The 15,198-nt window shown below is 43.5% G+C and overlaps 1 protein-coding gene across 2 annotated transcripts in view; it reads left to right on the top strand.

Moving 5' to 3' along the window:
- The window catches only part of faf1 (Fas (TNFRSF6) associated factor 1), a 499,151-nt gene extending 488,287 nt beyond the window's left edge, over positions 1-10,864 (top strand). For both annotated transcript variants that reach the window (XM_085982899.1, XM_085982900.1), the window contains exon 19: positions 10,166-10,864. In XM_085982899.1, the coding sequence (XP_085839025.1) occupies positions 10,166-10,249 (84 nt within the window). In that variant the 3' untranslated portion in view covers positions 10,250-10,864. The remainder of the gene's footprint in view (positions 1-10,165) is intronic.
- Positions 10,865-15,198: the final 4,334 nt, after the last annotated feature.

Below are 15,198 nucleotides of genomic sequence, written 5' to 3'. Positions count from 1 at the left end.
GACTTTGGTCTTCCTGATATTTAATTGGAGGAAATTTCTGCTCATCCAATACTCGATGTTGGACAAAGCAGTGTGACAAATCAGAATCAGCGTATTTTGAAAATTTGATGGTGCAAAGCTTGTACAGCACTCAGGTTTTGATCACATGCATTTTTATAGTTGTTTTGATAGTTTATGACTCTTTGTTTTGAGTGTTGCTGCAGTTTTCCTGCCCTCCTTTAATGTTCTGGTTCATTCTAATTACATAATGCACTACTGGATAATTTAATTTTTTTCAAGCAATTTTGAATTAGGAAGAGTAGACAGTATTTTAGATTTATGATAACTTTTCTGCAATGATTGTAGCTTACATCCTGTTGTTGCTCTCTCTGCCTATCACCCTCTGCTGTTGGGTGAGGCAACAGAAGAGCATTCCATGTTGTCCCAACTTATGAAGGTTTAGATATTGACCCCTTTCTGCTCGGGTTGTTCCAGTGTCGGACTTAAACCTGGTTCTGAGTTGATTGGTGTTGGAACTCTTTCAACCATGGATTCCTGTGACCTCTACTTTAGGTATTGGAAACTGCTGGTTTACGAGCTCTCCTATCCGAATAGAGTATTTGTGAATGTCCTGCATTGGTGCTGGATTTCATACTTGAGATAAGGATGGGACCAAATTAAGATACATCCTTCATTCATGCATAAAGTTTGACTTGTCTCATGAAATAACAATACCCACTTCAATGGAAGTACTAGCCTTCTGTTTGGGCAGAACTAAGAACCTTCATATGTCCCAACAGTTTTGTATGGAACTAGAATATTGTGAAAATCCATCACTAAATAAAGACTAGAAAATTGTGGGAACAGGAACCACCAGGGAAAATTAAAGCTCACTCACGCATGTCCACCTTGTGGGCGAACATGCATAATGATTCTCTAGATACTGTTTGCAAGGCAGCCATCTGGAGAAATCTTAATGGTTTTGAAAGTGTGGGCCCAGAAATTGGTGTCGGGGGCTTCCCGCGGGTGCAAGCCCCCGACCTACACTTACATAGCGCGCCGACAGTTGAAGCCTGGCCCTGCGTGGATTTCCTGTCAGTGGCCCGGTTCAGCTCCCGGCGTGCTGTGCTTGCGTGATCCAGCGGCGTAGTTAGTTCGATGAGCCGGCTGGGATCACGTGAGCACTGGGCAACCAATCGGAGGTTGCAAAAGTTCATTCATGAGTTTGATAGTAAGAACTGTCAAACTCATGAAAACTCCGGCCGCCCAAAACAGTACTTAAACTTCAAATAAAAGTTTTTAAAAATCCCACTAATTAAATGAACTATTAATAACTAAAAAACTAATTTAAACAATTAATCAAATTTTTGAAAAAAATATTTTTTTTAAATCGGATCTAAAAATACACTTACCTTACTGTAAAGTCTTTAAAAATAATAAACCTGTGGAAAAAAAATTCTAACTTTAATTAATAGACCACTTACCTTTTAAAACTAAGTACTTGCGTCTGCTTTTTTCTCGCGTAAAAACTGAAGGCCTTATCGCACGGGCAACCCTGTATATAAAAAAAAAAAGGAATTTCAGCGCGCACGCGCAGACTCCTGCGCACACGCGTTCCACCTCTGAACCCCTTGGTTCAGAGGAAAGGAAATGCCGGTTTTCCGCACATGCGCTGTGCATGCTGAAAACCGGCACTTCCATCGGGCCCATGCGTGAGTACACGGTGCTTACTCACGCGTTGGGACCCGAATTACTGGGCCATTATGTCTTCGGCTCAGGCCATCACTATACTCCCAGTTGGGCGTATTTATATCCTCAAAGATATACCTCCAATATTTTGTACTGTTTTGGTGCATTTATTATTTCTATGTGGAGATTGAACAAGTGAAGAAGAATTATGCCTTTACATGCATTGAAATTGGACTCAATTGTTACTAGACTCAAAAGATCCCTTCCTTTGTGCTTTGAGGAACATAGAATCAAGAGTAGGCCATTCAGCCCCTCAAGCCTTTTTCACCATTCAATTAGATCGTGGTTGACCTGTACCTCAATTACATTTAGTCGCCTTGATCCATATCCCTTGATGCCCTTACTCAACAAAACTCCATTGATCTCGGTCTTAAATTTCAATTGACCCAGCATCTACAATCACTTGGGGGAATGAGTTACAGATTTCCACTAGCCTTTGTGTTTCCTGATTTCACTCACAAATGTCCCAGCTCTAATTTCTCGACCAGAAGACATGATTTTTCTGCATCTACCCTATTGAATCCCCTTATCATTTTAAAGGGATTCAAGCTCTCGACCTTCTAAGCGCAAGGGAATACAAGCCAAGTTTATGCAACTCAATTTAACCCTTTAAGCCCTGGTACTCTGGTGAATCTGCACTTATACCCCTTTTAATATATCTTTCCTGAGATAAAAACAGAAAATGCTGGAAACACTCATTAGGTCAGGCAGCGACTGGAGAGAGAAGTAAAGTTAACATTTCAGGTTGATGATCTTTCATCAGTTCCAATACTTACGCAGTGAGGGGAAAAAGTCTAGCTGGACATGCCACGTGATGCCCCACTCCAGCAAATTCTGGGCCAATGTTTTGGAAAACAAAAAATCATTGCCTTTCACTACTTGAGCTGTTCTGCTTCTCCCAGTCTATGTGAAAATTAAAATCTCCCATTATAAGCATGTTATTTTTGCTGCATGCTTCCCTGATCTTCATATTTATACATCCAAAGAATTGATGATCTACTCAGACTGATTCACTGAATCAGCAGAGCTGGGTAAATATCTCCAGACTTGGGTTGGAAGGAATCCCTATTTTTATGTGGAGGTTTAACTTTTTTTTTAATAAAGAGGAAGATTCTACCTACAATGAGTAATGTACTATTTTATTCCTTAGTCTTACTTTTTAAGGTGGTGTGAAGATGAATTTGCTGATCTATATTGCACTAGATTTTTTTTTTTTGGAAATGGCCTCTGTTTTGATAATAAATTTGGTCTGGAATGATGTGCATGTGAAGTCTTCTATAGTAAATATGCAATATAAAATAGTTTCATGGTAAATTTTATGAGATTTTATTGGATGGGAATAAACTCAGGTTATGATGGATGTGTCTCTCTGAAGTGGGCACAGCTTTTATGTGTCATGGATGTGTAACAGTCTCTTAGTATTTTTTGACAAGGTGATGTATTGTATATAGAGGATGGTGGGAATGCACTAGCCACACTCCCTGGATTAGCTATTACTCTGTGACACATTCATCAATATAAGACGAGCAGTTCAGTGTCGAAGTATTTTGGGTTAATTGTTGGCAAAGTTGTCTATTGTCAAAAAGTGGAAGCTAAAAGAACCACTTTGTACAAAGATTATTATAGATTATCTTATAGTATGCCTGTATGCATTTCAAAAACTTTTACAATATTCCCACACTGCATCAATTTGACCTTTCTTGTGACTTGCATTGTTTAAGACACCCTTTAGCTACTTCAAAAAAAATCCAGAAGCATTTTCAGGATCTTCCATGCAGTTAGCCAAACTGCAAAATTCCACAATGTGGTATACTTTATTTTACAAGAAGACAATCCCTTAAACAGGAAATAAAATGAACGACTTAGCACATGTTAGGTTTCAAGAGGTGCTTTCATGGGAAAGTGTTCAGTGTGAGAAGAGCTGTACATTATGAAGTCATGCACGAGTGGCTTAACACATTTTGATAATTTATGCCGTCTATTTGGCATCTCTTTTTTTCATTTATTTGATACCCCTTTAAGTTGGACCTAAGAGAAAGCAAGGTATACAAGATGATTTTTCGAGGCAAAATTTAATTATACAACCAAATTGTATGTTAATGGAATGCAAGTTCTTACGGTAAATTAAAAACGCATGTATAAAGTCTTCAATTTCTGCAATCTTTCTATCCTCCAAATAAAAAACACCTTTATGCGGTGTAGGATGTCAGCATGATCTATGCATACAATGCACGTTATAGAGTGAAAAATATGAACATCAATTTAAATGGGGAGTTTTCTCTCAAGCTTGGCCGGTCCAAAGAACAAATGTTTCAGAAGAACATTTTGGCCTCTTTATTCTAAAGAGCATGTTTATAGGGAGAATCCACCTTGTAAGATTATTTTTGTGGAAACAATATTCAAAGTTTCATATTTTTTCTATTTTTAGAAATGTAAAATAAACTTGTTTTCCCAGTGTTATAGTTACTGTTTGTCAAATGATCTATCAAAAATTTATAAAAAGTTTTAATTTGAACTACTGGTATATCTAAATTGGGGCTTTTATTTCTTTTGAAAGCGTCACACCATTGCAAACTACTTTTTTCATTTTAAGAAACTAATAAAATGCTTTTGTGAACTCATTCATTAAACTTTATGTACAGCCAGCTAACTAAAATAGGAATTTAGCACGGTAGGTACTTTGTTCACATTACTGAAGTTCTATAGTAAATATAGACTTAAAAGGTAAGTCTTAACATTATTGATTATGTCTCAATAGTATTCAAATACTTGCAGTGTTGTGACAGAGAATGGTGATAATAATTCATACATTTCAGCATGTATTAATTGTTTTAACATCCCACCTGTTTGAATGTTGAACTACAGGAATTTTTCTTCTAATAAACCACAATGACCTTTTTAACCAGCCCAGTGCACTTGTACAATAGTTCCTGTTAGGGCACTACGCTCTAGTTGTTGTGAAGCAGTGTTTAAATGTTACTTTCATTTGTTACTTTACTGACAATTTTTTACAACTTTGATAAAACTTTTATAGACTTGAATATTCTTAGTAATAGGGCTCTGAAATGTAATTTCTCTTTTTTTTCCCTTCTCTCCTCCACACACTGTACCATGCAGAATTATCATAGAAAATAGACCTCATAGAAAAATCACACATTTGTTTATGTATATTTTCACACTAAGCCCTTTCATATGATTCAAATAGCTTTCTCTTCTGCGTGTACCATTTTTGTTCTCCCATTGTCAGCAATGATTCCAGCGAGGATCTTTTGCCCGCTCTGTGCAGATTTTCCGTTGGAACTGGGGTGTGCAGAGGTGGGAAATATAACAGCAGCTAATCTGGCAGCTCCGCACTCATCCCTTCTGCCTCTGGGATTTCCTGCTGGATGTGTATGGGAAAGTACAATATATTAGCCCATAGATGGGGTGGATGTATTGTAATACTATGCAAATAAGGGAATTACATCATCCAACATATTTCCCATCATTTGTGCCAGGGACATCAGTTCTTCCCTGCTGTCTAGCATTTCTATGGGTGGTGCAGCGATCAGTGATCAATTACATAGGCAGTGCCAAATCTGACTTATACTGACAGCATTGAAGCTACTGGCGAGTAGAAGTCTCCAAGGCCTCACACTGCTATTTGCCACCCTCCCTTCCACATGGACTCGCCATTTGTGGTAAACCACTGTTTGTATTCCACTGTGTACATGCCTGGACATGCCTCGGCTGACTCCTCCCACAAGTCCTAGTATAAAGGTGACTGCTCCCCAGCCCTTTGTATTCTGGACCGGTCGACCACTCGAGGCAGACCTTCATTCTTTTGTTAATAAAAGCCTTTAGTTACTCTCTTAACTCTCAGTCTTTTATGAGTAATTAATAGCGCATCAATTTTATTAACAAAATTTTTATAATGGAGAAGATCCTCACACCAGCATGCCTGGACTTAGATCATCGGGAGGCGGACTCATCCACCAAGTTTACTCACTGGCTTAAGTGTTTCGAAAAATTCCTGACCGCCTCCGCAGCAATCAAATCGGTCGAGGACAAACTGGATGTCCTGACCTCCAAAGTGAACCACCGAGTGTACTCGGTCATCCAAGACGCGACCTCGTACGCGGACGCTATCAAGCTCCTCAAGGACCAGTACACGCGCCCAGTGAACGAAGTGTACGCCAGGCACCTTCTGGGGAGTCATAAACAACAACCTGGGGAATCGACCGTGGAATACCTTCAGGCACTGTCTGTGCTTGGCCGGGCCTGTGGTTGTAAGGATGTAAAGGCCGCCGTGTACACAGAGGAACTTATCCGGGACGCTTTTGTAGCGGGCCACAGATCCAATTACACCCGACAGCGACTGTTGGAGCAGAGTGACCTCGACCTCAACAAGGCCTCTGAACTCGCACTATCGTTGGATGCAGCCTACCAGGGCATGGATGCCTACTCCTCTGCACCGTGGACGCCGCGGGGAATGACAGCCTGGGACACGGTAGGACCGCCTCATAGCGCCGTGCCACCCCAGCCACACCCCAACAACGGCCCAACTACCGCAGCAGTGTCCCAAGGCCAGAAATGCTACTTCTGTGGCCAGGCAAAACACCCCAGAGCGCGCTGCCCGGCGAAAAACGCGATCTGCTCGGGCTGCGGGAAGAAGGGACACTACGCTAGCGTCTGCAGGGCCAAAGCCACCCCGAACCCCAGCAGCGCAGCGTGTGGGCCATGCGGGCCGCCATCTTGGGCCTCCCCGGCCATGTGCGAACCACCGGTACAGCAGCCATTTTGGACGCCTCCAGCCACATGGGGATCATGGACGCCGCCATCTTGGACGACAGCCGGAACGCAGCAGGCCCCCAACACCGCCTCATCTGATACCCGCAGCGACACACCGACCCCTACGCTGGCATCTGTTACACTGGACCAAGCGAGACCGCACCAGCTGGCCAGTTCCACAATGGACATTAAGGTAAATGGCCACGATACAATCTGCCTTTTTGACTCTGGGAGCACGGAGAGCTTCATCCACCCCGACACGGTGCGGCGTTGCTCTCTCCCAGTCCTGCCTGCGCACCAGCGGATTTCTATGGCCTCCGAGTCCCAGTCGGCGGACATCGGCGGCTACTGCGTGGTGACACTCTTAGTAGACGGGACTGTGTACGATCATTTTAAACTTCTGGTCCTGCCCGACCTCTGCGCTGCCGTCCTGCTGGGGTTAGATTTTCAGTGCCACCTTAAAAGTGTTAACGATGGCGTACGGTGGACCCCTACCCCCACTCACAGTCCGCAGCCAGCAGCTTCCAAATTGCCCGCCGCGCACCAGGTGCAACCTCTTCACACTCAGAGTCACCCCCCCACCCCCCTACTGTTTGCTAACCTCACCCCCGACTGTAAGCCCATCGCCACAAAGAGCAGGCGATGCAGTGCCGGGGACAGGGTTTTCATTAAAACCGAAGTGGAGCGGCTCCTGAAGGAAGGGATTATGGAGGGCAGCACCAGCCCCTGGCGAGCCCAGGTTGTGGTCGTTAAGACCGGTGAGAAGCAGCGCCTGGTCATCGACTACAGCCAGACAATAAATCGCTACACCCTGCTGGACGCCTACCCACTCCCCCGCATAGCTGATATGGTCAACCAGATCGCGCAGTACCGCGTCTTCTCGACCATTGACCTGAAATCAGCGTACCACCAGCTCCCTATCCGCCCTGAGGACCGCCAGTATACTGCCTTTGAGGCAAACGGCCGCCTCTACCACTTCCTTAGGGTTCCCTTTGGCGCCACCAACGGGGTCTCCGTCTTCCAAAGGGAGATGGACCGGATGGTAGATCAAAATGCGTTGCAGGCCACTTTCCCATATCTGGACAATGTGACCATCTGCGGCCGTGACTTGCAGGACCATGACGCAAACCTCGAAAAATTCCTCCGCACCGCCCAACTCCTGAACCTGACATATAACAAGGAGAAGTGCATATTCCGCACAAACCGCCTCGCCATCCTTGGCTGTGTTGTGGAACACGGAGTCATCGGCCCCGACCCCGACCGGATGCGTCCCCTTATGGAACTCCCACTGCCTCAAGGCCCTGAAGAGGTGCCTAGGGTTTTTCTCCTATTACGCCCAGTGGGTCCCCTACTATGCGGACAAGGCCCGTCCGCTGATCAAGTCCACCTCTTTTCCCTTGACGGCAGAGGCCCGCTTAGCCTTCCACCGTATCAAGGAGGACATTGCCAAAGCCACCATGCACGCTGTGGACGAATCCATCCCCTTCCAGGTGGAAAGCGACGCGTCCGACTTTGCCCTGGCCGCTACCCTCAATCAGGCGGGGAGACCCGTGGCCTTCTTTTCACGAACCCTCCAAGGCCCGGAGACCAGACACTCCGCTGTTGAGAAGGAGGCCCAGGCGATTGTGGAGGCTGTGCGTCATTGGAGGCACTACCTGGCCGGAAAACGATTTACCCTGCTCACTGACCAGCTTTCAGTTGCTTTCATGTTCAACAACAAGCAGAGGGGCAAAATCAAAAATGACAAGATCTTGAGGTGGAGAATCGAACTTTCCACCTACAATTACGAGATCTTGTACCGGCCCGGGAAGCTCAATGAACCCCCGGATGCGCTATCGCGTGGCACCTGCGCCAGCGCGCAGATCGATAGACTGCGGGCCCTCCACAATGACCTCTGCCACCCGGGGGTCACCAGGTTCTTCCACTTCATCAAGGCCCGCAACCTGCCTTACTCTATTGAGGAGGTCAGGACCATGACCAGGAACTGCCAAGTCTGCACTGAGTGCAAACCGCACTTTTATAGACCAGACAGGGCCCACCTGATAAAAGCCACTCGCCCCTTCGAGCGCCTGAGCGTTGATTTTAAAGGGCCTCTCCCCTCCTCCGACCGCAATGTGTACTTCCTCAATATTACTGATGAGTACTCCCGTTTCCCGTTCGCCATCCCTTGCCCGGACATGACCAGTGCCACGGTCATTAAATGTCTGAACGACCTCTTCACCCTGTTCGGTTTCCCCAGCTATATCCATAGCGACCGGGGCTCATCGTTTATGAGCGACGAACTCCGTCAGCACCTGTTAACTAGGGGTATTGCCACAAGCAGGACCACCAGTTACAAGCCCCGGGGGAACGGACAGGTGGAAAGAGAAAATGCGACTGTTTGGAAGGCCGCCCTGCTAGCCTTAAAGTCTAGGGGCCTTCCAACCTCCCGCTGGCAGGATGTGCTCCCCGATGCGCTCCACTCTATTCGGTCACTGCTCTGCACTGCCACTAACGCCACCCCCATGAGAAAATGTTTGTCTTCCCAAGGAAGTCCGCATCGGGGACATCGCTACCGCCATGGCTGACGTCCCCAGGGCCGGTCCTACTGAGAAGACACGTGAGGACCCATAAAACGGACTCCCTGGTCGAGAGGGTCGACCTCCTCCACGCCAACCCCCAGTATGCTTACATTGCATACCCGGACGGGCGGGAGAACACAGTCTCCATAAGAGACCTTGCACCCTCGGGGGCCGCAGTAACCCACTACTCACTACCACCCCCCCCCCCCCCCCCCCCCACGACCCGATATCCAGCCCCAGCAGACGGCAGGCCTGGGCCCTGCGACCCGCTCGACATCTACGAGGACGACACGCCTGTGCCACAGCCTACGCAGGACTTGACGCCGGAAGCTCCACTACCCCTGCCGTCGCCACGCCGATCACAGCGGCAGACAAGACCTCCGGAGAGACTCCAATACACTAACTTTTAATACACTTCACCCCACCGGACTCAATTTTAAACAAGGGGTGAATGTGGTAAACCACTGTTTGTATTCCACTGTGTACATGCCTGGACATGCCTCAGCTGACTCCTCCCACAAGTCCTAGTATAAAGGTGACTGCTCCCCAGCCCTTTGTATTCTGGACCGGTCGACCACTCGAGGCAGACCTTCATTCTTTTGTTAATAAAAGCCTTTAGTTACTCTCTTAACTCTCAGTCTTTTATGAGTAATTGATAGCGCATCACCATTGAAAACCAGGAAGATTGTCAAAATGATGCCTATGACCCAAGGTAGGAAAATCGACTGGAATCATGGCCCATCTTTGTGGCAGGCAGAAGTTCTGCCACACCAAAGATGTGCCCCAATTCTACTGTAGAGGAAAATCTAAGCTCCTGTGCCCAGGTTGGGAACACAAATGCTTGAGTACTGTAATTCCAGGTTCAATGAGCAATTAACCTTTTGGTCATAGACGTGTTCCTTATTCTGAGGGATCTGGTCCATTGTGTTGGGAAAATGTGGACAACTCTTATTAAGCAATCTACTTTTGTTCATATAGTTAATGAGATACCTCTATCTTGTTCAAATCTATGTTTTTGTGCCAGTAAAGCAGTAAGCTAGTTAAACACATTTCAAAACTTGGCTTTTTGTAATGAAATAATGTAATATTTTCTCTTTTTTTAACAGGTGTCTCAATTTGATCCAACTGAAACATTAATGGAGGTGAAACTCTATCCCCAGGAAACACTCTTCCTCGAAGCAAAGGAATGAATTCATCCATGGGACTCTGGATAGTTGAAAAAAGCTCAGCTTATGTCTGAAAGCTGCAAGCTCCTCCTGTTTTTTTTTTGTCCAGCCACATGCCACAACTATCTGCCTCTTCCAGAACCCCAAAATCAACATCACCATTGTAAAATGCCTGTATGCTGCCAACCTCACAAGAAATGTAGATGTTTACAAAGATATATAGGAGGATAGCAATTTGTGATGAACACTGACTTACACCCTTCACACTATTCTGGCCTATGTTTATTCATCAATGCACTATTCAAAGGTGAAGTGAATTATATTAGTTAGAATTGGTTTCTCTGTACCCATTCAACCACAAAATCTGTATTACAATTCAACCAGTTTTTGGAGCAAGTGCTTTGATTTGAAATTCTGTATTTGTTTTAATTCAATACATACTTGAGACATTGCTCATAAATGTGCATAATTCCATGTCTGGATTTCTACATAAAGCCTAATTTATGATGTCACAGTGGGCATGGGGTCATTCTTAGCCATTGAGATTTAACAGTATTATTTGGAAAGTATGATTTTCATACTACATGATTTTCTTATTTGGTTTTCAGCTTTGGTAAAATGTAAGAGGGTAAAATTTTCCATTTGCAGTCGTATTACTTATTGAGCCAATCTTTTCCACATGCTTAGTGCTGCTTTTTCTCCTTTTGCAAGTTAGAGAAATAAATAGTTGTGGGTTTATATTACTGTGGAAAAAAGACTAGTCAAGACTATTATGATCTAAACACATATTCTGAGAGTAAGTTATCCTTTGCTAATGTTCTGGATTTTCTTTCTATGCACTGTGGGTCTTGTCGGTCACATGCAGCTTTTATTTTCTATAATAATCCATTCTTCCCCATAGCACATTCTATTCTCAGGTCCAAACAAGTCACTTTATTGCAGATGTCGTTAGCGTGGCTTTTGGTGTAAACTGTTCATTTTACACACTATTCAAACCATGTGCCTGAAGGGAAGCTTCAACAAAGCAATTTCCTACATTAAAACAGTGACTACATTTAAAAGTACTTCATTGGCTGTAAACCGCTTTGGGATGTCCTGAAGTCACGAAAGACGCTATATAAATGCAAGTTCTTTCTTATTTGTGAAATGCATATCAACAAACCAAGGTTACAGACATTCGACTTAGTATATAAATAACTATTACATCACCTACTTAGACATAATTGCTGTGCTGATCAAAGCCGCGAAGTAGCAAACTGCCAGGAAGAATGCAGGAGACTACAGGAGAACATAAACAATCCAGGAAAATGGGCAGGTAAGTGGCAGATGTTGTTTAATAGAAAACAATGTGTGGTATTACATTTTAGGAACAAGAATAAAGAAGGGGGGAAAAAAAACCTTCATTGGTAAATTTCTCAGTGTAGTGGTCGAGCAAAGAGATCTAGGTGTAATATGGATATAGAAGTAAAAAGGCCAGTAAGAAGGAAAATGGAATTTTGGGATTATATCAATAGGAATAAAATACAAAAGCGGAGAGGTAATGATGCCTCTCTAAAATGATGGTTAGGCCATATCTGGAATGTGCATTTCTACATAAAGCCTAATTTATGGGCCCAGAAATTCGGGTCTCCACGGGTGAGTACGCACGGGGTACTCACCCGTAGGCCCAATGGAAGTGCCGGTTTCCTGCATGCACTGTGCATGCGCAGGAAACTGGCACTTCCATTCCCCTGAACGAAGGGGTTCAGAGGTCGAACGCGTGCGCAGGAGGGGCTGCGCGTGCGCATCGAACTTCGTTTTTTTTTACAGGTTTTCCTGGGAGGGTAAGTCTGCAGAAGTTAGACATGTAAAAAGCAGGCGTAAGGTCTGCTTTTTACAAGGTATGTGGTGAATTAATTAAAATTAAAACATTTTTTCCACAGGTTTATTATTTTTAAATACTTTAAAGCAAGGTAAGTTTATTTTTAGCCCCGTTAGAAAATTTTAAAAAATTTCAAAAATTTAAATTATTGTTTAAAATAGTTATTTCATGTAATTTATAGTTTTTTTAAAAATGTGATGTGTTTTTTTAATTTATTTGAAGATTTAGTGCTGTTTTGGGGGCGTAGTATTTATAAGTCTTGACAGCACTTCCTGTCAGACTTATGAATGGAGCATTCCCTGCTCCGATTGGCTCTCCATGGCCCATGTGATCACAGGGGATGCATTGAACTAACTGCGCCCCTGGGATACGCAAGCACTGCGTGCCGGCAGCTAGACCAGGCCCTGGATCGAAATTCCACAGGGGCCCACAGCTCAACGGCCGGCATGCAAGCTAAGTGCAGGTCGGGGTCTTACATCCGCAGGAAGCTCCCGACCTGAATTTCTGGGACATTATGTTACAGTGGGCATGGGGTCATGTGCATTTTTTGGTACTTTACTAATAGGAAGGATAGCCCAAGAAAAATTGCAACACAGATATCAGAGATGAGTAAGAGTTGCAAGGAACTGCTAGAGAAGTTTTATATTCTCTAGGACTGAGAAGATTGAGGGGAAGAGCAACTAGCTCTCTTCTCAAGCTGAGAAAATGAAATGGAGATTTGATAGAGGTGTGCAAAATGATAAAAGGAATAAACAAGGTAAGTAAATTATTTCCATTGGTAGGTAAAATCAAGACAAGAGATCATGATAAAATAAGCCTGTAGATACATTAAGGGGGAGATTAGAGAAACATTTTCAAGCAAAGAATGAACGGAATATGGACTGCTTTGCTAGAAAATGGTGATTGATTCCAAATTGATTAAAGCATTTAAAATGTACTGGATGGTTAGTTAAAGAAACAAGCAATAAAATGGTCTTAGTTTGGAAAGAAAGCAGGAAAATGTAACTAAAATCAACTACAGGTGTGGCCTACATTCAGCACAAGCAAGTATGACGGAATAGCCTGTTCCTGTACTAAAAATCCAATGTTTGAGACATCGTCTCGGCAGAAGGCTCAGTAATGTTCAAAGTGCTATCCCATAACATGGTAACGCTATAATTTCAACATCCTGCTTGGAGAGAATTTTTATGCTCTCTAAATTGCTCCACCCAAGAACGTTCCTAGGCCTCTTTCTATATCGGACCTTATGGCAACAATCTTAAGATATGGAGTATTCTCACTAACCAAAAGCCTTTATGCTTCAAGTTATCATGCTATTAAGTTATCACAGTTATCTGTTATGTTCATCGCTCCAACTGAGTTGTTGGTTATCAAGGCAATACAAGCTATTAGCTCCATAACTGACCAAACTTCTTTTTTAAATCAATGCCCTAAGATTTACCTGGATAAGGATTGCTAGTTACGTGATGTACCACACACATCATCACCATCTCCTCTCCGAGAGGCTCTGCAACATAACAGAATAGATGCAAAGCTACATCCATGGTTATGCCCCAACAGCTAAATACACAGGTTTGCCCTAGAATGGACTTCGGGCAAAGCAGAAATTCAAGATCATAGTATTTGCAGCAACAAGCAATGAGCTACAGTTCCAAATGAGTTTGTCACTCGCAATACATTACCAGGAATCAATGCACATCTGGACACGAAGATGCTCATAATTTACTTTGTATTGCTGCACCGTGGATTCTACTACTTGAGTAATTGACTAATGTGAGTTGCTAGACACATGTATTTTTGTATGTTATTCAGTTAACTTTTATGATATACTTCTGGTAGCTAATAGATTCACAAACTTATGAATGCTGCCAATGAAACTTGGGAAATCAAGGTGCCCATTTACCAGACAAGTTTGTGGAAGGAATATGGACACACAAGAAGCAGAAATATAGGCCTGGAATTTGCGGTGGGTAATAACACCGAATGAACAGCGATTGCTGCTGTTACTCCTTTGAAACTGACCGCAACTTCAAGATGTTGCACATGCGCAGCCTAACACGGAAATCTTGAAGTTGTACGATAGCAAAATACTGCAGATGTTGGAAATCCGAAATAACAACAGAAAATGCTGGAAAAACTCAGCAAGTCAGGCAACATCCGTGGAGAGAAATTTGAGTTGACGTTTCGGGTTTGACCCTTCTTCAAAACTGGAGAGAAAAGGAACTAGATCGAAGGCAGATCTTGAAGTTGTGTTCAGTCATTCACTGCTCCGACACTGGCTGCACTGTGGCCCCTCCCACTAAGCTGGCAATCAGTGTAATCTGTCAAATCATGGAAACTGACAAACTTTGGCTCTTCTGCAGTAATATCGCTGTTAAATATTCCATTAAAAATTAGACCCTTTTGGATTAGGTGTAACTGGGGTTTTAACAAAGGTTATGGCCCTGAAAAACTAATTTTAATTTTGTGGCGTGTCAAATTTATCTATTTTATTAAAAATGAAAATTTTTAAACTTTTTAAAATTATGTTTTTAAAGTTTGCTCATCTTTATTTCAGGTTTGCCTTTCCCTATGAGAGGCCCAATCTTTGTTTTGCTCTCTAATATTTTTTAAAAGTTAGAATCAAAGAACTTACCCACTTTCTGGTTCGCTGTCTGTGCAAATTCTGCGTTTTGATTGGCTGCTTAAACAGCTTGTTGACATCACAGCAGCTCTTCGCTGGGAATCCCCATTAACTTGCGTTGATTTCAATTACGCATCGCAAAAGCCAAACTTCTCGCCACAGAGCTCACCAGATCCGGGTTCTCTGCTGACTAAATTAGGGGCTATTTTTTTAACCTGTCATTTTTTGGCGGGAGACTGTTGTTATTATGTCACTGTGAAATAATTATCAAGCAAAGGGCTACAAAAGCTCTAGGGTTTTTATCAGGAAACAAAATCATTTATAGCTGCTGAAGTAAGAGGAGAGCTGATTTTTCACAATGCAGCAGGGAAGAACAATGTAGCTAGCCTAAGGATCTTTTCTTGGCATGCAGAATGTGGAGGTCCAAAATTAAGATGATTTTGGTAGGGAAATATATATTTGTATCTAGACAATCTTGGTCCTCGTTCC

The sequence above is a fragment of the Somniosus microcephalus genome, chromosome 3 (assembly GCF_052327205.1).
Source record: "Somniosus microcephalus isolate GS21.2 chromosome 3, FLI_Smic_1.0, whole genome shotgun sequence".
NCBI lineage: Eukaryota > Metazoa > Chordata > Chondrichthyes > Squaliformes > Somniosidae > Somniosus > Somniosus microcephalus.
Note: the sequence above shows the minus strand (reverse complement) of the source record. Positions and strands in the feature narration are given on the sequence as shown.